Source organism: Danio rerio, chromosome 1, assembly GCF_049306965.1.
Source record: "Danio rerio strain Tuebingen ecotype United States chromosome 1, GRCz12tu, whole genome shotgun sequence".
Classification (NCBI taxonomy): Eukaryota; Metazoa; Chordata; class Actinopteri; order Cypriniformes; family Danionidae; genus Danio; species Danio rerio.
The window spans coordinates 26105472-26126882 of record NC_133176.1 but is presented as its reverse complement, the minus strand read 5'-3'; the positions used below and the strand labels follow the sequence as shown (position 1 = coordinate 26126882).

At 33.9% G+C, this 21411-nt stretch overlaps 2 protein-coding genes across 7 annotated transcripts in view; one reads left to right on the top strand and one right to left on the bottom strand.

Annotated features, from left to right (window-relative positions):
* The window catches only part of gatb (glutamyl-tRNA(Gln) amidotransferase, subunit B), a 34481-nt gene extending 25573 nt beyond the window's left edge, over positions 1 to 8908 (top strand). The window contains 6 exon segments of the mRNA NM_001013446.3: positions 2124 to 2168; positions 2983 to 3175; positions 5290 to 5423; positions 5911 to 5989; positions 6097 to 6231; positions 8329 to 8908. Of these exon segments, the coding sequence (NP_001013464.2) occupies positions 2124 to 2168; positions 2983 to 3175; positions 5290 to 5423; positions 5911 to 5989; positions 6097 to 6231; positions 8329 to 8454 (712 nt within the window). The 3' untranslated portion in view covers positions 8455 to 8908.
* Positions 8909 to 16327: 7419 nt separating this feature from the next.
* The window catches only part of fhip1aa (FHF complex subunit HOOK interacting protein 1Aa), a 43548-nt gene continuing 38464 nt past the window's right edge, over positions 16328 to 21411 (bottom strand). For all 6 annotated transcript variants that reach the window (XM_073951450.1, XM_073951439.1, XM_021473904.3 and 3 more), the window contains 2 exons: positions 21195 to 21309; positions 16328 to 17881 (listed from right to left, as the gene is read on the bottom strand). In XM_073951450.1, the coding sequence (XP_073807551.1) occupies positions 17685 to 17881; positions 21195 to 21309 (312 nt within the window). In that variant the 3' untranslated portion in view covers positions 16328 to 17684. The remainder of the gene's footprint in view (positions 17882 to 21194; positions 21310 to 21411) is intronic.

Genomic DNA, 21411 nt, shown 5'->3' with positions numbered 1-21411 from the left:
CTCGCATGTACCCAAGATTCTCATAGAAATCGATCAAGTTGGGTGAAGAAAAAATCATGGTTTGGGCTTACATTCAGTATGGGGGCATGTGAGAGATTTGCAGTGGATGGCAGCATCAACAGAATGAGGTATCATGACATTTGTGCTGCCCATTATATTACAAACCACAGGAGAGGGCAAATTCTTCAGCAGGATAGCGCTCCTTCTCATACTTCAGCTTCCACATCAAATTTAATGAAAGCAAAGAAGGTCAAGATGCTCCAGGATTGGCCAACCCAGTCACCAGACATGAACATTATTGACCATGTCTGGTGACTGGGCTGGCCAATCCTCGAGTGCCTTGACCTTCTTTGCTTTCAATAAATTTGATCATCTACCTTTCATATAAGCCATTTCTAATACCAAATTATCAACTAGAAGTTCAGTTATTATTTGTTGTTCCTCAAACATGGATCGGCAACAAGTCTTTTCTCAGGTAGTGTATAGTAGAGCTGGACAATATTGCTGAATAAACTCCTTCAGGCGTGATACAAAAACAACGGTGTATCTGACTGTCCTGGTTTTATTACCAACATCTAACAAATAGTTTTAGATTTGCAAAAAAAATTAAAGTTTCCTCTATGTATTGCTGAACTGAAAATGCCTTCTTAAATGTTTTTTTTTTTAGCTTTGTATGTAGTTTAATGTATTTAGTTTGTCAACTTTGCAATTAACAAAGAAAAGTGGTGTCCGTGATTTTTCTAAATCATTGTAATAATGAGTTCACAGTTCATAAAAGCAATCACACCATCACATAATTTGTGAATATGTGTTTTCACAAATGTGTTTTAAGGCAAGTTTATTTATATAACACATTCCATACACAATGGTAATTCAAAGTGCTTTACATAAAAAGGACTAAAAAAGACAAGTAGAAGAAAATAACAAAGAATAAAAGTGATTTAAGCAGATTAAAATGTTTTAAAATAGGTTTTAAAAAAATGAAATAGAAAAGAAAGACATAATAATGGGATCTGTCAGACGTAGCACATTGCTCATTCAGGAAAGGCACAGCTAAACAGATGTGTTTTAAATCTTGATTTTAATGTGCTAAATGTTGGAGCACATCTGATCATTTCTGGAAGCTGATTCTACCAGCGGGGGAATAGTAGCTGAAGGCCGATTCACCCTGCTTTGAATGAACTCATGGAATTTGTAGTTTGTTTGATCTTAAAGATCTGAGTGATCTGTTAGGTTTGTATTCAGTGAGCATATCTGTAATGTATTGAGGTCACTAGGCCATTTAGCTATTTATAGACAGATTTATAGATTTATATGACTTTTTGGAAAAGCCAGTGAGGAGCCCAATACAGTAATCCACCCTTCTTGTAATAAAAGCATGAACACGTTTCTCACTGGAAACAAAGCATTTAATTTTTGCAATATTTTTGCGATAATGGTATGCTGATTAGTTACTGCTTTAACATGACTAACGAAACTCCGATCTGACTCCATAATAACCTTCTTGACCTTATTTTTTGTTGTTTGACCCCTAGAGCCAAGGTAAACATTCAGTAAATGTAATGTACTATTGGACTTCTGCAGCACATTTTAGTGTAAACAAATATTTACAAATTTGAATCATAATTTGATTTAATATTATAGCTAAATATACAGTATATAGCTTTATTAGCATATTGCAGCATGCTGTATTGAATTTTTGTCAGTTTTGTCAAATTAGTCAAGTTGCACAAATTCATTTTGTTGTTAACGATGTTGCTATATACTGTAAGGGTGTCATATCAAATTTGAGGACATTAAATGCTGTAAGTACAATGTCCAGGTTGTTATCTAGTAATTACAGTAATTATGACATAAAGTAAAATGACCATCACACTAATGTTGGCTAATGTTGATATTTTCAAAATGGATGTATTTTAATGGTCTCTAATATTATATTATATTATATTATATTATATTATATTATATTATATTATATTATATTATATTATATTATATTATATTGTATTATATCATATTATATCATATTATATTATTAGATTAGATTTGATTATACTGCTTTTTAAACATTTATTTTAAACTGAAAATTACTGTATTTACCATCTCGTCTTTTTACTCACCAGTATCACAATTCCGATGAGGGATAAGGAAGGCCTGCAGGACTACAGGTGAGCAAAACTCTAAACTGAACCCTTCAGGTGAGTGAAATCCATGTAGTAAAGGAAAAGAAAAACAGTAAAACACTGGAAAAAGTAATGGAGCCGGGTAAAATGAAAACTGTTGAAAGGATGTCAGCAGTAATACAGGTGCTGTGGAAGAAGAGAATGTGATCAGGAGATAAAACAGGAGGAGAACAGGAAGAGTAGATCGAGTAAGTGGCAACATGAAGGACAGAAGACATACTGCCTGTGCTCTGATAACGCGGCTGTAGATCTATATAAAGTAGGAGGAAGAGTAAGAATGTAATAACAAAATCATGTAGTGCCATCTACAGACTATGGGCAAAATAAACATGCTGAATGATACACATTTATTTGAGAAAAAAAAAGTACTATTATTATTTTTTTTTATATTTTTATTTTTCTAACAAACCTGTATTTTATTTTTATATATATATATATATATATATATATATATATATATATATATATATATATATATATATATATATATATATATTAATTTTTAACATATTTTTAAGAGAGCTCAGCCGCACAGGCCTCTGATGTACCACCACAGCAGAGGACCCCAGGCACAATCAGTTTAACAGAGGCTGGGTATATGTGACTGGTTGGTTCAGGTTGAAGAAGTCTACGAGAAGGCTCTGACAGAGAGACAGGAGGTCTGAGGATCAGGCCATGAGATGACACACTGTCTGAACACAGCAAACGCTGGCTTATCTCTGCACCTGATAAGAAGAAAACACTCTCATGTTTCCCCACATGACTGCATGTACATTCTGTCATCTCCATTTACTCTCAGGTTCATGCCAGAGCCCAACTTGCCACCACTGTTTGTGTATGAGAGTGAAGCCTCGGTGCCCGCTGGTGCTGACTCCACCCAGCTCGTGCTGATTGACAGGCTGAGCTCCCAGTTGCCAGAGCTGCCATCTGTGACCAGGACAAGGCTTGTGGAGACTTACGGCATCCTGAGAGAGCACAGCTTCACACTTGTGGTGAGACTGTTAACATGCTTGTTTTATAAAACAAATTTACTATCAGGCACATTGGTCCTTTTTATAATTGTTTTTAATTGTTTTTTTACTTTAGAGTTTGTGATTTTGAAGAGTGGGATGCATTTCTGGTTTAACATCAATGTTGATCCTGAAGCATCATTCCTGTTTAAAATTGTAATCCTTAAACTATACCCCAAAACTAACCATAACTCTAAATAATTTCCAAAATCAACGATAAAATCAATGATATAGCTAAATTGTGAACTGTATCCCTTAAATATGATTAGCTGGTTGGAATGTTTGAGAAACATGCCCTATTTATCATGCCGTGTGTTTTACTGTCTATGTGTGCCTTGTTTAGCTTACCAAATAGATTAACACTAGTATACTAAACTATGTGTGCCTTGGCTATTTTGCCAACCGGCTTGACTTAAATGAACTAGTTTATGTGTACCTGGGCTACCTTACTGTCTGGCTTAGCACTAAGAGCCAATCCCAATTCTACCCCTTAGCCATTGCCTTAATGTCCCAATTCTCTTTAGCTTGAAGGCATAGGTCTTAGGGGAAGGGCTAGATAGCCTATGAAACAGAGATTTTTCACTACGCTCGAAACCAAGGGGTAAGAGAATTTCCCTGAGTACACCATCTTCAACAGTAGCATGGCTTCACACGGAAGTCAGGAGATGCACAAATTAGTATTTTTTTTTGTCATTATTAAAAATTTTTACAACGAACAAGCATATTTTAATACTAAATTTCGCTATCTATAATCCATAGTAATAACTCCTGTACAGCAGTCCCACAACATCTGACACTCAGACACCCTGTCAGAAAAGACCAGTGGCTGCTTTTAACAGTGTCTGGTATAACGTTAATGTTCTTTTCGTAGATGAATAGATGAATATGGCCATGGTGTAAATGCACAGTACAGTTACAAGCTTATTGCCACATTATATTGTTATGATAACATGATATCAAGGCCTTCAGTGATCTCCTGAAAATAAATACCTACAAATAGCGCTACTGGAATAACTATAGTAGTCGCAATCGTCTGATCTCATATGAAGCAAGAGATTCGGATGACATATGATGACGTGTGGAGGTGCTGTAGAGGTGTCCCATTTCTTAGGGGTAAGTTTTAAAACCCTTCCCCTTCACACTCTGTTTCAAGGGCCAAGAGAAAGGGCACAAAAATAGAATTGGGATTGGGCATAATTATGCGTTCTTGTTGAGCATGTATATATGAGAAACTTGAAAATGCCATAGACATACTTCTAGATAATTCCAAAACACAGTGTTAACATGAATGTTTGTTGGTGTCCCCAAAGTAATATAAATATATCAGAGGGAAAAAAAAGTAACAAAATAAACTATAGGAAACTATCCTGAATTTTCCTTCACTTCAAAAACACAGTGCTTCTCTGCACCACATGAACACACAAACAAACCACAAACGAATCCACAGCCTCAAACAAGATCCTTCTTTTATTCCTGCAGCAATTAATGATTGTTTTTAAGTGTCTACAATAAAAAGACAGGATTTGAGACCACTCCCGGGCCACTCACATACGGCATGCATTCACAATATCATGTGTTATTAATATGCCCATATCAAATCTGCACCCATAGAAATCCACAACATTATAGCCCATCATACAATCTATTAATTTACTTATGTAAATCTGTGTAAATATATATTTGTTCTGCTTTTATGTTTTATTTCTTTAATATAATGCAATAAAAGGCAAAGGTTTTCATGGTTTATGCACAATACAACATAATATATATATATTTTTTTAATTAAATAATCCTGTAATGGATAAACTAAATGAGAACAACCAATTTTACCATTTCTTTTCACCAAACAAGTTCTATTGGATTTGCACTGTAACTATAAATAAAAGTTAAAAAGTTTTTTTTTATTATTTTTTTTATTTTATCTGTAAAGTTCTCAAGTCTTACTTTTAAAATCAATCCAAAGAGGTAGCAAAAGAAAAGCCATCAGAATCTGCCTGGCCCTGGTTGTTAATCACTCATGCATTTACATTTTTTCATCAGAAATATTAGTACTAATTGAAAAGACTTGAAATGATAACTCATGATAACTGTTTCAGAATGAGGATGGCCTTGTGGATTACTTTGAGAGCGTTGTTAAGATGACTAAAACTGAACCAAGGAAGGTGATTGGCTGGGTGATGAATGAGCTGATGGGAAATCTCAATCTCCAGAATCTGAAAGTCTCTCAGAGGTAAGCCTGCATTCAATAGCTGCAATACATCCCGAGCATTGGAAAAACAAATTAGAATAATTCCAAGAAAAAGGAAGAGAGGAAGTGTGTGTGTATGTGTGTGTGTGTGTGTGTGTGCAATGTGCATGTGTGTGCCAAGGGCTTATTTCCAGTCTGTTTGCTTTATTCCTTCTCAGCAACATTGTTTCCAGTCAGTAAATAATAAATAATGGAGGTTGTGTAGACTCATCGCCTGGGGATGTATGTGTGTGTGTTTTTCTGGACTTGTCCAGCTCACTGATCAGAAACGGCCTCAATGATCACCTCTTGTTTTCTTGACTTCACTCAAATCTGAGTGCGCCCAAAATTTGTAAACACACAGAGACAAGCCTTGATTAGCCTATCTAGTAATTAGTTCTCCTAAGTTTTAATGTTTCTAATTCTTGTTCTCCAGAATATTACTTCTTATGTCTTTGATTGTAATCTATTCTTTCCAACCCGTTCTCAGTCCCGTCTCTCCATGTGCTCTCGCTGAGATGATCAATCTTGTAGGATCGGGTCACATCTCATCTTCAACTGCCAAGAAAGTAAGACAAAAATAAAATAGAAATGTACAAAATACCCGATTGTCAGATGTTAAAGGTACTTTTTGGTGACTTTCGGGCTGTTTTGTGTGTGTTTGTGGCGAGCACAGGTTTTCCAGGAGATGTGGAAGACCCCTGAGAAGACAGTGGAACAGATAGTCAAGGAGCAGGATTTGTGGATGATAAATGACAAAGAAGAGCTGCGACAGATCTGCCAGAGGATTGTGGACAGTCACTCTGAGGAGGTACATTAACACATTAATCTTTGTCTTTATCTTTTTTAATGGCAGCACAAATATATTATTATTATCATTGTTATTATTATTATTTTATATTATTATTAATATACTTTATTATATAAAAGTTTGGGGTCAGTAGGATTTTTAAATGTTTTAAAAAAAGCTTTTCCTGCTAGCAAAGGCTGCATTTATTTATAAAAAAAAATAGAGAACAAATTGTAAAATTAGGAAATGTTATTGCACTATAAAAACTGTTTAAAATGAGTTTAATTTTTCATTTAATTTAATAATTTATCCCAGTGATTTTAAAAGCAATAATGACTGGAATAATAATTTCATTTGAAACTACATACAATAAGTAAGAAATAAATAGTTAATAAATAAGTATTTAACAATTAAACTATTTTTTTAACCATTTTTAAATACTATCTTGATGAACAGAGTATTTATATTTAAATTATTAAATAATAATAAAAAACTGCCGCGAGGCAGTGGCGCTGTAGGTAGTGCTGTCTCCTCACAGCAAGAAGGTTACATGCGGTACAGGTGAATTGGGTAGGCTAAATTGTCCATAGTGTATGACTGTGTGTGTGTGAATGTGTGTGTGCATGTTTCCCAGAGATGGGTTGCGGCTGGAAGGGCATCCGCTGCGTAAAAAACTTGCTGGATAAGTTGGCGGTTCATTCCGCTGTGGTGACCCCAGATTAATAAAATGACTAAGCCGACAAGAAAATGAATGAATGAATGAATGAATAAAAAACTGGCCCCAAACTTTTGATTAATAGTGTATAAATATCAACACATCTTTTATTTTCTTTATTTTAAATGTTTTATTTGGCTTGAAGAAATTGTTGTTGCAGTTTCCGATTCGTATGAACTAAAATGAGCCACTACAGATATATTGCAAATATGTTTTTCAGTAATTATTAAATTATTTTTTTACTGTTTGCCAATGCCAGCTTTTTTAAATGACTTTTGTTGCAGGTTTAGATAATCACTACTAAATATTTACTATAACTTGAAGCTAAAATAAATGTATTATACAACGTGAGCATAAAATAAAATGTACAGATTATTTTACAGATTAACTGTCTATTAAGATTTAGTTTAAGAACCACTAAATGTGTCAAAATAGAAAAATTAGGTTGTATCAGAAAAATCTACTTTGTCTTTATTGTACTTATAAATTTATACAAATAAATAAACAAACAAAAATAACCTGTACAAATATATTTAATTACTTTACCATTAAATAGAAAACTATTTATTTACATACAGTTGAAGTCAGAATTATTAGCCCCCACCCCCTTTAATTTTTTTTCTTTTTTAAATATTTCCCAAATGATGTTTAACAGAGCAAGATAATATTCTCAGATAATATTTATTCTTCAGGAGAAAGTCTTATTTGTTTTATTTTGACTAGAATAAAAGCTATATATTTTTTGATAGTCTACAGAACAAAAAACCATCGTTATACAATATTTTGCCTAATTACTTTAACCTGCCTAGTTAACCTAATTAAGTCTTTTAAATGTCTCTTTAAGCTGTACAGAAGAGTCTTGAAAAAATATCTAGTCAAATATTATTTACTGTCATCATGGCAAAGATAAAATCCATCAGTTATTAGAGATGAGGTAATAAAACTATTATGTTTAGAAATGTGTTGAAAAAATCCTCTCCAATAAACAGAAATTGGGAAAAAAATGAACGTGGGCTAATAATTCTGACTTGAACTGTACGCATTTATCTTTATTTTCTTATTTATGTATTTATTTTTTTTATTTTTTTCTTTATTTACTAATTAACAGCATGTAAACTGGTCAACTGTGCACTCATTTTTGCAAAAGAAGTTTGTTGCAGATTCAGAAATAAAAAGTTTATATATATATATATATATATATATATATATATATATATATATATATATATATATATATATATATATATATATATATATATATATATATTGAGCTAGTGAGACAATTATGTTATTGCTCAATATTTCACATTAACAATATACAAATACACAGTTTTCCATGTAGCGATCCCAGCCGACTTTTAGAACTGTTGCACAAATTTTGCAAATGAATGTTGTTATTGCAGGTTCAGATTATCAGAGGAGGTAATAAGAAAGTTCTGAACAAACTGATGGGGGAAATTCAGAAGGAAACCAAAGGCAAAACCAATCCGCTCCAAGTCAAAGCCATTCTGGAGGAAATGATCTTTTGAAGTACTTACAGTACCTCTCTTTAATAAATGGGATAGTTTGGCCAAAACTGAAAATTCCTTCACTCACCCTTCACTTGTTACAAACCTGTTTAATTTTCTTTCTTCTATTGAACACAAAACAAGTTATTTTGAAAAATGCTGCAGATGGGTAACCATTGACTTCCATGGTATTATTATAGTACTACTATCAAGTTAATAGTTGCCAACATTCTTCAAAATCTCTTCTTTTGTGTTCATCTGAAAAAAAGGAACTCTTAAAGGTTTGGAACCATTTGAGGGTGTATAAAAATGGAGTACATTTTAAACATTTGGATGAACTATTCCTTTACACCTGTTCTCTGGACAAGAACCTTAATGCAGCAATTTGTCTCTGTAGCATCATTTTAAAAGATGTCTATTGCAGAGCTACACCGCCTGTTCAGATAGCATACTAATAAACAAATGTTTCATGCAGCATGGCTGTGTTTTGTTTTATTTTTAAAGATTTCAGGACTTAATTCTTCACAGCTCGTTTATTCCGAGCCGAGAGACATTTATCACTCAATGATCATCGATTTCTTAATAGTCAGCCCTCGTGAGGAAATTGCGGGTGTGCACAGAATCTTTTTGTGCTGTGTTCAGTTGTTTGCAGCTCTTTATGGATTTTCCATCAGAAATGGATTTTGTGGGATTATTCCTCACTTTTAGCAGGTCGGATCAAGGTTGCTTGAAACTTTGGAGTGTTTAATCACCATTAGCCGTATCAGCGCAGTTCAGGTCAGCTTGCATGAGAGCCCTGACAGGAGGATTAAAATAAATGTAATATATTACAGAGACTTTTCAGTCAAAACCAAAGCATTGAAGTGAAACTGCACAAAATATATATATATTTGGGTTTTAAATATTTGTCTGATGGTGCCCATGAAGGTCATGAAATATGAGTAACTGGCGCCCTCTGCTGGAGCCTGAGTTTTACAAACGCCATAAAAGATACCAGTGGTGATATCACTCTTTCAGCTAAAATATAATAAAAATACTAAGATATCACAATATGAGGACTTAAAAAAAAAAGGGGGGGGGGGGGTTGTTATAGAGAACAGTGGTCATTAGGACAGTTAAATCCAATAGTTTGACATGTTTTTATGTGTTTGAGTAAAGTGTATTTTGTTTTGATTCTATTAAAGTCTGATAACATTATACAAGTAAATCCTTGATTTTCCTTGTAAATACCAAATATTTGTGTTTGGTTTGATTGAAAATTCCACAAAATAGTACTTTCTGAAAACATTGATATTGTGTGGACTGCAAATGAATATAAAGGCCTTTTTAGTTGTTGGGCAAATGTCATTTTACTCTGTAAACATTTTTATTTGGAAATTTCAAGTTTCATCAGATACTTTGCAGAACAAAAATAATAATAAAGAAAATATGATCATATGAAAATAATTAGATTGAAAGAACTGAACTGTCCATAGATACTTTTTAGTGTACAAATCAAATTAAAAAAAGTGTCCCCACTTTGAAATTGTTTTGTATTTAAAAATGTATTATATATTTTTTTTTCATGTTTCCATTAATATAAAAAAGAAACAGCATAATCAAAAGCTAAAAGCTGTACCTACTGTAAATTAAATTGTATGCTTAGAAACTATGTAAAAATGTATATATGAAAATTATTAAAATTTTATTACTAAAAAGAGAAAATATTTTGGTATACACTAAACCTGAACTTTGACTGAATGAGTGTCTTTTGTAAATAATGGTAAAGAATGTACATTTGCTAAAACAAATGACTTTAAACAACCTTTTGCTCTTCTGCTGACAATTCTGTAACACTTTACAATAAGGTTCATTAGTTAATGCATTTAATAACATAAACTAATCATAAACAACCCTTGAACAGCATTTATTAATCATAATTGAACATTTACTAATGCATTATAAACATCCAAACTCATGATTGGTAACATTAGTTAATGCACCATGAGTTAACATGAATTAACAATGAACAACTGTATTTTCATTAACTAACGTTAACTAACATTAAAACAAATACTGTAGTAAATGTATCGTTCATTGTTTGTTCATGTTAGTAAATGCATTAAGTAACATTAACTAATGAACCTTATTGTAAAGTGTGACAGATAATTCCATCTTTGGGTTGCTTGAAACAACATTTTGGATTTATAAAGTTTAAGAAAGTTGTCATGTTCAACTGCTGTCCCGTTTGCATTCTAAAGTTTTCAGCATCCTAATAAAAGAGGGTTTGAGCGTCTCTTCTGTGATTAATTATAGATACATAAAAAACACCAAGTAAAAAAAGCAGTAGAAAAAATGATGCTCACCTCCATTCCAGCACAGATTAATCTTCACTCAGTCATACTGTATGCCAGGTTCAAGTTCTTTATTTAAGATATCATACTATACCTCAATATATTTGTGAGACAAAATTCCATTTAGTAAACAGAAAATGCTTAACAGCTTCCTGTCTAAATATAAACTGATGAGCTGGTGAAGTTTCTACAGATTGACAATTCTTTTTACAACCAAGAACATACAGAACTGTACAAAGATGTGTAATAAAAGCATTGCTCCAACCCTCAGAGCCAATTGAATCTAACATTTCTAATCTACAGTAGCCCTTGTCCCCCTCAGTAAAACCTACAATTCATAAAACTGCATAATGAAGATCTTTGGATTAACAAGGTACATCTGGGGCCTCGGGATGTTTGGTAATAAAGTTTTGATTGACATAATCAGGCAGGGGTTTCAGGAAAGACATTCAGCCTCCAAAAAAAGACTTTGAATTATTCAAAGCCTCCTGAGTACATTTAAGGAAATGAATCAAGTGTCTTCATTTAAATTATTGCTGGTGAAAACAACCAATGCTTACGTGCACCATGTAACATCAGTTTAAACTAAAAACAAAGGTATCAGGTGATCTCTTGATCTTTTGATATATAGTATAACATTACATCTGGAGACAGTAAACTACAGTGAAATCAAGGCAACATATCTCTGATACTAAGGACACATTCTCATGCATTTGGTGTTTTGATGCACTGAAACTGCATATTATTCATGCATAAGTAATTCATTCTGAAAATACAAAGCTAAACCTTAAAATAGTTTTTAAAAGGAAAAAAAGTATTTTAACACACTAACATTCAAAAGTTTGTGGTTTATAATTATTTTGAAAATATCTTGTGCTCACCATTATTCAATCAACAATACAGTCAAAAATAGTGTTACAGTTTAAAATACATTTCTCTATTTACCCCTTGTGTACTGTTCAAATTTACTACACTTTCAATATGTTTGTAGCTGTTTTTGCCACATTGACTTCATTATAATGACATTTTTGATTGCAAAGCGATGAAACCATAAAATCATGCATTCTTTACTGTTGGTGGATTTTCTCTGTTGGGAAAATGTGTGTTTTTTTTTTTTTTGACTGTTGATCATCAGTTGGCACCATTAACCCTTTAGATAGGTCGGTGCAAAAAATATTTCTGGCTTTAATATGGAGTTCTAAAAAGAAAAACAGCAGATTATAATGTGTTTGTGCAAAAATACACTTATTATGTTTAGAGAGCTGAGGTGCTTATTTTAATTTTCTCAGACATATCAAGAGCACTAAGGTCTCTCTCTCTCACACACACACACACACACACACACACACACACACACACACCAAATAGAAGGCAGAAACAGCTTTTTTTTTTTTTTTGCACTGCAACTGAAGATCAACAGTAAGAATAAAAAAAAAAAACCTGTACCTCTTCCCAACAGAGAAAACCAGCAACAATCAAGAATACAGATAATATGGTGTCATGACTTTGCAATAAAAAAAAATGCAAAATTAAAAATAGAAGTCAATAGGGCTAAAACAGTGACGAACAAAACAAAAGGGTAGTAAATTTGCCCAGAGTGTATTGTTAATTTTTTACATTTTCAAAGCATTTTTCAAATATACAAGTGAAGTCAGAATTATTAGCCCCCCTGATTTATTAATTTTGACCTTAAAATGGTGTTAAAAAATAAAATTTCCTTGCTCTGTTAAACATCATTTGGGAAATATTTAAAAAAGAAAAAAAAAACATTCAATATGGGCTTATAACTCTGACTTCAGCTGTATATATATATGCCAAAATAAGATCTGTCACCAAAAATCATTCCATTTGCTGAAACAGAGAAAGTTGTGGCCAAATTAAGACTCAAAATCACCCTAGAGTAGGGATGTAACGATTCAATATTCAATATAATTCACAATACTAATCCCATGAAATGATTTAGTCACGGTTTTTAAACAAAATTATTTGAAATAAATTTAAGGTAAAGAGCCTTTTCTTTTTCTTAAACTATTTTGAAAATTCTGTAACAGAGCAACTTTCTCTTTCAGTCTGAAAAACATGTTCAAACTAACACTGATGCACAGTGTGATGTTCATTGCAAAACTGCAAACTATCCGGTCCGCATGGTTTGGCTAATCAATATTTTTTTTTTTTTTTTTTGTCCCTGCTGAAAAATCCAGCTTAAACCAGCCTAGGATGGTTGGCTGGTTTTAGCTGGTTAACCAGGCTGGTTTTAGAGGGGTTTTGGCCACTTCCAGGCTGGTTTCCAGCCATTTCCAGACTGGTTTTAGCTGATCATGCAGGGAGATGACCAGCTAAAACCAGCTTGACCAGCTTAAACCAGGATAGTCACGCTGGTTTTAGGTGGTTTTAGCTGGTCACTTTCCAGCCTGACCAGCTAAAACCAGGCTGAAAACCAGCCTGGAAGTGGCCAAAACCCCTCGGAAACCAGGCTGGTCGACCAGCTAACCAGCCGAGGCTGCAATTTTCAGCAGGGGTTTGTTTTTTCCATATAGACTGTTTTTCCGCTGTGCTGACAGTTTATATGCATCATATTCCTTGTGTTGTTAATGCAAGTAAACGTCTTTTGAGGGATCTGCACACAGTTTGTCTGGTGCACTTCGCTGCTGTGATTTTACTTTGCCGTCCCACCTCTTGCTCTATGCTGATGTGCGGGTAAAGCGAGTTTGCATTTGTAAACATCACCCCCTCTGCTCAAAAAAAGATATCACAATTGATTCAACATTTCTACTGTTTTTAATCATCATATATTTTAAACGATTTTCAACCGGCTCAAGGTGAATCGTAAATTCCCTACCCCAGAGTGGATGAAATCCTCCCCAGCAGATGCTATAATTCTGGAACAAAGACCTTTTTTTTTAACATTCCATCAATTTTCTGGAATATAAACTATTCATTAAATAGATAGTTCACCCCAAAGTAAACATTCTGCCATTGTTTACACATCTTCAGATTGTTCTAAACCTGTTTGAGTTTCTTTCTTCTGTTAAACACAAAGGAAAATAAAATGAAGAATGTTGTGAGACTAAAAACCATCATTGACTTCCATAGTATGTTAATAGCTACTTTTTCCCAACGGTTTTCAGAATAACTTGTTTTGATTTCAACAGAAGAAAGTTTAGAATCACCTGTATGTGCGGAATTGTTCAATTTTGGGAGAATTACCCTTTTCAAAAACAATTTAAAATAACAGTTTGACAATGACCACAAACTTTTGAATGTTCGTGTAAATCTTACCCCACAAAAGAAAGTTACTTCTGTGCTGCATAGAAATTGTGAAAAGTACTATGACAACATCAGTGATGCCTTACAAAGAACCAGAAAGTGTCAGAATTGTAGAGAAACTCCCGGGCTGCGTTCCACTCCACTTTTAGACACACTTAAGTTTTCAAGTGGACTTTGGACTAATAGACGAACCCTAGATTTTGACAGAGAGCAAATTTACTTAAAATGTACAGTACAGACACATACATGGCCTATAAAGCAATAAGACTGTTACATTACAACAGCAGTTTGCATTTGCAGTGCATAGTAGTTTCCAAAAGCTGAATGGTGTAGGGCATTCTATTCACTTCCATTATAATTAATGTAAGGAACAACATACAAGTCAACTAGATGGAGGAAAGGACATAAAAATGGAAAGCAGCCCAGAAGTCCCACAGGTTGGTCAAATGTACTGTATAAAATGACTGTTGTACAGGTTGACAGAGTATCTTTACTGTATATAAAACTCTTAAGGCAATGTTGAAAATTAAGGACGGTAGGAACAGGCACTGTTTAGAGTAAGGGATTAAAATCCAGCAAAAAGACAAGGTCACTGTACATTCTACAAACAATCATCATCATTGGTTTTATTAAAGGGAAAGATCAGCCAAAAATGAAAACTTCATCACCATTTCAGGTTCTACACTGTACAAAAAGGCTGCGTTCCACATAAATCCTTCATGTTGTCTCACCTCAAATTGATTAGGTTAACTGAAAAGGTTTGATTAGCAAACTAAACATAAAACCCTTAAGTTGTCAAAAAAAACCTTAAGAAAGATGTTATTTCAATGTTATTAGTTTGAACAAGCAGCAAAAGAAAACTCAGTTTCTTACTTCTGAGTAAAATCTCTTTTGTTGATAGTCTGAAGAATGTTGGGGAAACAACACAGCCATTGCCATGTATAAATATAAGTATAAAAGTCGGTGACTGTTTTTTCCAACATGCTTTAGTATATTTTTCTTTTAAGTTTAACAAAAGAAATAAAACAAGTGGAGAATGAGTAAACGATGACAGAATTTTCATTTTTGGGTAAACAATCCCATGTAATCTCCATAATCTAATGCTTCGTTAGTTACCTTTAGTTTCAGTTACCTGTTGTCCAGCACTTGAGTCCACAAGTCACCTTGAAATGGCTCTGTTTAACGGCAGGTGATACTGAGGTGCTCTTTGCACTAGTGCGTTTTTCGTTTTAAAATGCTTACGTTTTGTTATGGTCTAAAATGATAGTCTATCATATTTAAAATTGGTGGGTGAAGATGCCAAAGACCCTGTTTTAGTTTGTGAAAGCTGGTAATCTGTTTCAGTCCATCTATGCTGAAATGAGCTTATGACCATGAGCAACTGGCAGTTTGAATATGAAATACGTAACATAACCATACTCTATATGTAACTAGTAGTTCAAGTACAAATACGAAACACAAATACAAAAATACACACATGTCCAGTGAGCATGAATGGTCAGATTTTACTGTATGCGTTTTAGGCTGTATAGTGTTTAAAAAGAAATTGTAATTTGTGAAGAGCATTTTCATACAAAAAAAAACTATTTAAAAGAAAACCGTACTTGTGTAAACAACTCCTGATGTTTGAGTGATGATTTGTGCTGCAGCAGTGATTGCTCGGTATTGAGATTTAGCTGTTTACACGAGTGTGGTTTTGTTTTAAAATCTATTATTTTTGTTAACGTTCAACCAGCCGTGCACACGACTCCAACACTTTCCAACACACCATTTTTGTTTGTCAAAGATGCTGAAGATGCTGTTTTTGTTTGGTAATGCTAGTGTTTGTTTTCAGTGTAGATGGATTGAAACGCAAAGATTTGGGGCTCTATATTTAAAGATGTAGGCACAAAATCTAAGGGGCCTACCATACACCCAGTGTAATAAGACACAAATGTGTTTAGCATGATTTGTTGCTATTTTTAGACCAGTGTAACCCTAATTTTCACATTTTGCGCCACATTGTTTAAATAGCAAATCCATTTGTGTCACTTTGTCAAGGGCAGAGAGCGTTTGGTATGCGCCTATGTGGGTTCAAACACTTTACAGGCAAGAAAACAGTTAAACAAACCATGTGCGAAAATAACTTTACTTTCTCTTACTCTTTACTTTTTGACTCTCTACTTTTTTTACTTTGGTGAATAAGGAAACGGTGTTGTACGCACTCAGCTGAAGACATCCATTAGCCTACATATTTAATTGTGTTTGTCAAGCGCAAAGATTTGTTTCAAAACTATTTTTAAATTCAGTTCTAGTTTCCAACAAACAAATAAACGAACAACAACAATGAATTGTGCTCAAAAAACTGAGTTTTATATCCTATGTTTATGCCCCATATGGTGATGCAGATGTCACCAAAACCAGACAGGTGGACAAAACTAAACTGATTTTTATTAAAGCAAATATAAATACAGTTGAAGTCAGAATTATTGACTGAATTATAGGTTAAAGAGACTAATAATTTAAAATGGTGTTTAAAAAATTAATAACAGCTTTTGTTTCTAGCCAAAATAAAGCAAAAAAATGACTTTCTCTAGAAGAAAAATATTATCAAACATACTGTAAAAAATTCCATTGCCCTGTTATACATCATTTGGGAAATATTTAAATCAAATGGGGGCTAATAATTCTTACTTCAACTGTATGCATATAATAAATAATACTGCTAATAATAATAACAACATTATGCAAATGGAGGCAGTGGTTTTATATTTACAGTATGTAAAAAATAATGTTTGTAATATTTAATTCATTTTTCATATGTAAAGCTATTTGTGTATTGCTGTACATCCTGTATATTAAACCTTTGAACCTACATAGGCGCATAACTAACGCGCTTTTTGCTATTGACCAGGTAAAATCTTGTCTAAAGTCCAGCACAGTCCATTTCAGTTCCTCAAAATAGCAACGCGCTAACAATGCACCTCAACATGCCTGCTTTACAGAGCAGCACACCCAATGTGTCCACAATGTGGCAAAAATGATTTTGCTATTTAAACAATGTGGTGCAAAACATGAAAATTAGGGTTGCGCTGGTCTGAAAACACGTCTTGTGATTCATTGCACCGGATATATGATAGTGCCCTTGAAAAGAGGCATAGCTTGGAATACAATCGCTCTCTGACTGGTCTTCTGGACTTTCACATACTGTTCATTCGTCAAGCCCTGATCATATGACCATACAAACAGTATACAAATAGTAAACAGACTGAGGCATGCAGTGATTGGGAATGATAACATGCATTTTAGTCTATATAGTGGAGATGGAGACTGTTTTTCTGAAAAGCAATAAAATTGCACATAATTTTTTTTTCAATAAAAATGGCTATTTTAAAAAGAAAACACCAGTATAAATATATGATTATATGAGTGATCATTTGTGCTGCAATGGGTATTAGTAATAACCAAAATGATGGAAATTTAAAGACTGTTCACACAGCAGACAAACAAATGCCGAAAGGATACTCCCTCAAAATTATTTACAACAAGACATTCCCAAATTAATTTAGAGGCTATAGTTCTTGCAATAAAAACTAAAATTCATTCAAAATGTCAAAAGTTCTGAGGTTTCCTGGTAACATAAAACAATAAATTTAAAAGCACAATTGAAGGCTACTGCTCTGTGGGAAGATGAGAGAGGATGGAGTGTTCTTGTGCAATGGCTGCCAGTTCTTTTAAGAATTCGGCGAACAGAACTGTGGCGTATACCTCTGTTTTGCTTAGGGGAACCACAGTTTTGGGTTGAATAGCGGAGTTCCTCTTGATTCGGTCGGCCTCAGAAGCATCTTCAGCTTGTGAACTTTGAGGATCTAGATTGAAATGAATGGGGAGGAAAGTCAGAAACATCTTTTGTGATTTCTAAACATTCTTATTGAAAGGATTATCTCTCTAATTCAAATATATACAAAACTCAGTGAAATAGAGCAGATTAAACTCTACTCTTACACTACAAGGCAAAACATATACATTCCTAAAACATAGTATCTGTTATTTACCTTTCCTGAAGAATCTAACATGCTCAATTGGTGCGCAAGAAGCATGAGTGAATCAATCGGGATGGCAATTTCCACCCAGAGAAAAAGCATTTGCCATCCCAGGTCTAGTGACCCGGTGTATTTATTTAATACGGTGTATAATTTAATGCAGGTGTGTATCATTTTAAAAACAAAATACCATATGCTTTTAAAGGATTTTAAATTACAGTTTTTTTCAATTGTTTACAAACAATTACTTGTACTTCAGACACAATTTCTACAACATGTAACTGATGAACCACCCCCTGAACCAATTCTGCTAAACTACAAGCACAATTCCTGCTTTACACTCAAATTGCATGTTTACAACAAACATTTTTCAAAACACTACACACAATTCTCTGCATTTTACACAATTTTCATGCAGAAAATCTTTTGTTTTCACAAGGAACACACTGTCATTCACAATTGTAAAGTCAGTTGCCTTACTTTACACATACTAACTCATCACATGAGTAAACACTTGTCTCACAGAATTTCAATTTAGAAATCAGAACTCATCTGGATCATAACTGGTTCACTGCCCACCCTCAATTTTTAGTGGTTTATCTCCCTCCATATTCTCCATTCCTCAAACCTATTGAGTAATTGTTTTTCTGTCTGGAGATGGAAAGTGTATGACCGAAATCCACACACACACGTATACCCCTTTTCCAAGCAATAGCAGTTGATGCTTTTCATGGCTGGATTCGCCATGCAAGGTGACATTTCCCCCACTGCTTGGCCAGACCAAAACAGAAAAGAGGATGCAGTATAGCTGTTTTTTTATTTTTATTTTTTTACTGTAACTGTATTCTGTAAATACTTCTGTTGATGGTACATGTAGACAACGTTATCTACAACTTTGTGTTGGCTGGGACGAACACTGTGTACACAGTTTTTGTGGGGGAAATACAGTAAAATGTATTTGGTATTTGTGTGTTTTGTATAAAACAATATTTTAAAATATTTTACAGTGCACTTCTGTAGGCCTATGTACTGTCTGTCTGTAGTAAGCGTAACACTGAACAAAAAAGACTGACAGTAAGTCATTATGATGAATGGTCAGAGTGTTTTACATTCAGCACATCAGTGTTCAACTGTTCTTATAATTGTCTATTGATGTGATGGCTTGTGTGTTTCATTTGAAAACAAAAGACCATTTTGACAAGAAATCACATCGTTTTGAACGTAGAGTTTCATTTTGCAGAAGGATTGAAGAGTTTTGCCCAATGTGTGTGTGATTTGTGTGTAGAGTTCTGACAACATGAGACCTGCTTACAGAAAATGTGTGTAAACAATTGGAAAAAACTGTAATACTAAGACAGTGTTAATAAAGTAATTTGGGCTTTAACTATTTGGGTGGGAATATTAAGTTTAAAGTAAGCGATTCTGTATCTTGTTCGGTACGTTTTTTAGGGGGTGGAGGGGCTTGCTTTAGTTAGTTTTTTTTTTTTTTTTGCATAATACTACTTGGCAACTCTGCCCATGTAAAGAAGTATACCTTATTGTTATCAATTTTGATAATTTGTATACTATGTGATTTATATTTTCAACTTTAAAAATATGTTTGTAGAAAAACTTTATATCGTTTGTTGTCTTTATTCTTTTGTACTTTCATGCATGCATATTTGCGTACTTATTATTAAATATTAAAAATCTTTTTTCCCCCAATAGACCCTGTTTTTAAATATAATTAAATACATTTAAGTTTATTTTTTTCTTCTTTTTTTTGAGATCACTGGTTTAAATTTGTCGGTTTGTCAGAAAGCCCAAAGGCCAAACAACTGAGGCCTCATGTATCAACACTGCGTACGGCAGGATTCACGCTCGCGTTTGGATTTACTAACGATGAAACTAACGTGAGAATGTGCGTAGGTCTGTGCCAACTTCATGTCTGGCATACTGGTATTTCTTGTGTGTGTTTGTTTTTTCCATTGGCGACTCCTAGAGGCAATTATGATAACGTATCATGTACAACATATCGCACCAACTCATGTGAAAAACATTGCTATTAATTTATAATTGACAAAATTTGTTAATTGACACAATATATATTTTTTACTAATTATGTGATTTGTAACATAAAAGCATTTGCAAATGTATACAACCCTTTGTCTATGGCAATGGCAGTGTTGGCCTTATTAGAGGACATTGTCAATGGTCGAATCTGAAGGGAACGCATTTTTTTGGGATCACTGTGATTTTCTGGGCCACGATGATGTGCGGTGCGCGATGGGTTATTTTATTTTATTGAGCATAATTATTTAACTGCATATCAGGAGACAGCAGTTATCCATTAAAGACGTGGCTGTTAACCCCCCTCAACAACCCACAAAAATACATCTGTGTCTCCCACAGACACGGATACTACTTCCGACAGTAAAGTGTCACCCACAATTGAGGTAACTCTCTCCTTAAAGGGTGTTAGTTCAGCATCCCCTGTTTTTTTTCTTGCTTGCTTTTGTCATTGCTTTTTCGTTTGGTTTTGCCAAAGTGGAGTCATTACCATATTTATACAGGGGAGGAGGCAGGGTGGGGTTTTGCGCTGCTGCATGTTGGGCTTAATTTCACGTTAATTCGGATGTACAAAGAGAATATGCATGGGATTCCACATACGCAGTGTTTCATACATCAGATTTTTTTACTGCGTACGCACATGCCCGTGCTCAATGTTTTAGTATTAATTCAATGCAAGTCTTTGAACATTAGGCCCTGGTCTTCTGAAAATTGCGGAAAATTCATATTAAATATCAAACTGCTAAACTAAAAGTGCAACAATAAACCTGGCTAAACCTTGTCAACTTCCCTATAGGATTTTGTTTCTTGATTATTTTCAAGATGTACACTGTGTATGAGACATACGCTGCGATTTGTACAAGACATACACCAGGAACAAGCTAACCACACCAATTAAGTACAACAGACTTCTTCAGAAAGCAAGAATGTAGCAGACAGCCACTACAGGTATGCATATGAAATAAACACATTTAAAACCTCAAAGTTAACAATTGATTAAGCCGTGCATTAAAAAGGTCAAGTGTTTATTACATGTGAATACACTATGTCTTTATGAAACATGGCTGAAGGAATATAAACATACTCTGACCTCTTAGTGAACTCTCTCTGGCCAGTAGGCAGTGCTGAGCGGCTGTGAGGAGCTCAGAGGAGTCTTTATTTTTTGATGACCATACATCTATCTGGTTCTTCACTGAGGCCAGAACCTATAAAATCAAAATGGAAAGGCAAGGGAAATGAATAAATAAACAGATTCCATGTTCCTCTCGATGCAACAATGACAATATTTAAAGCCATGTGGGTGATCA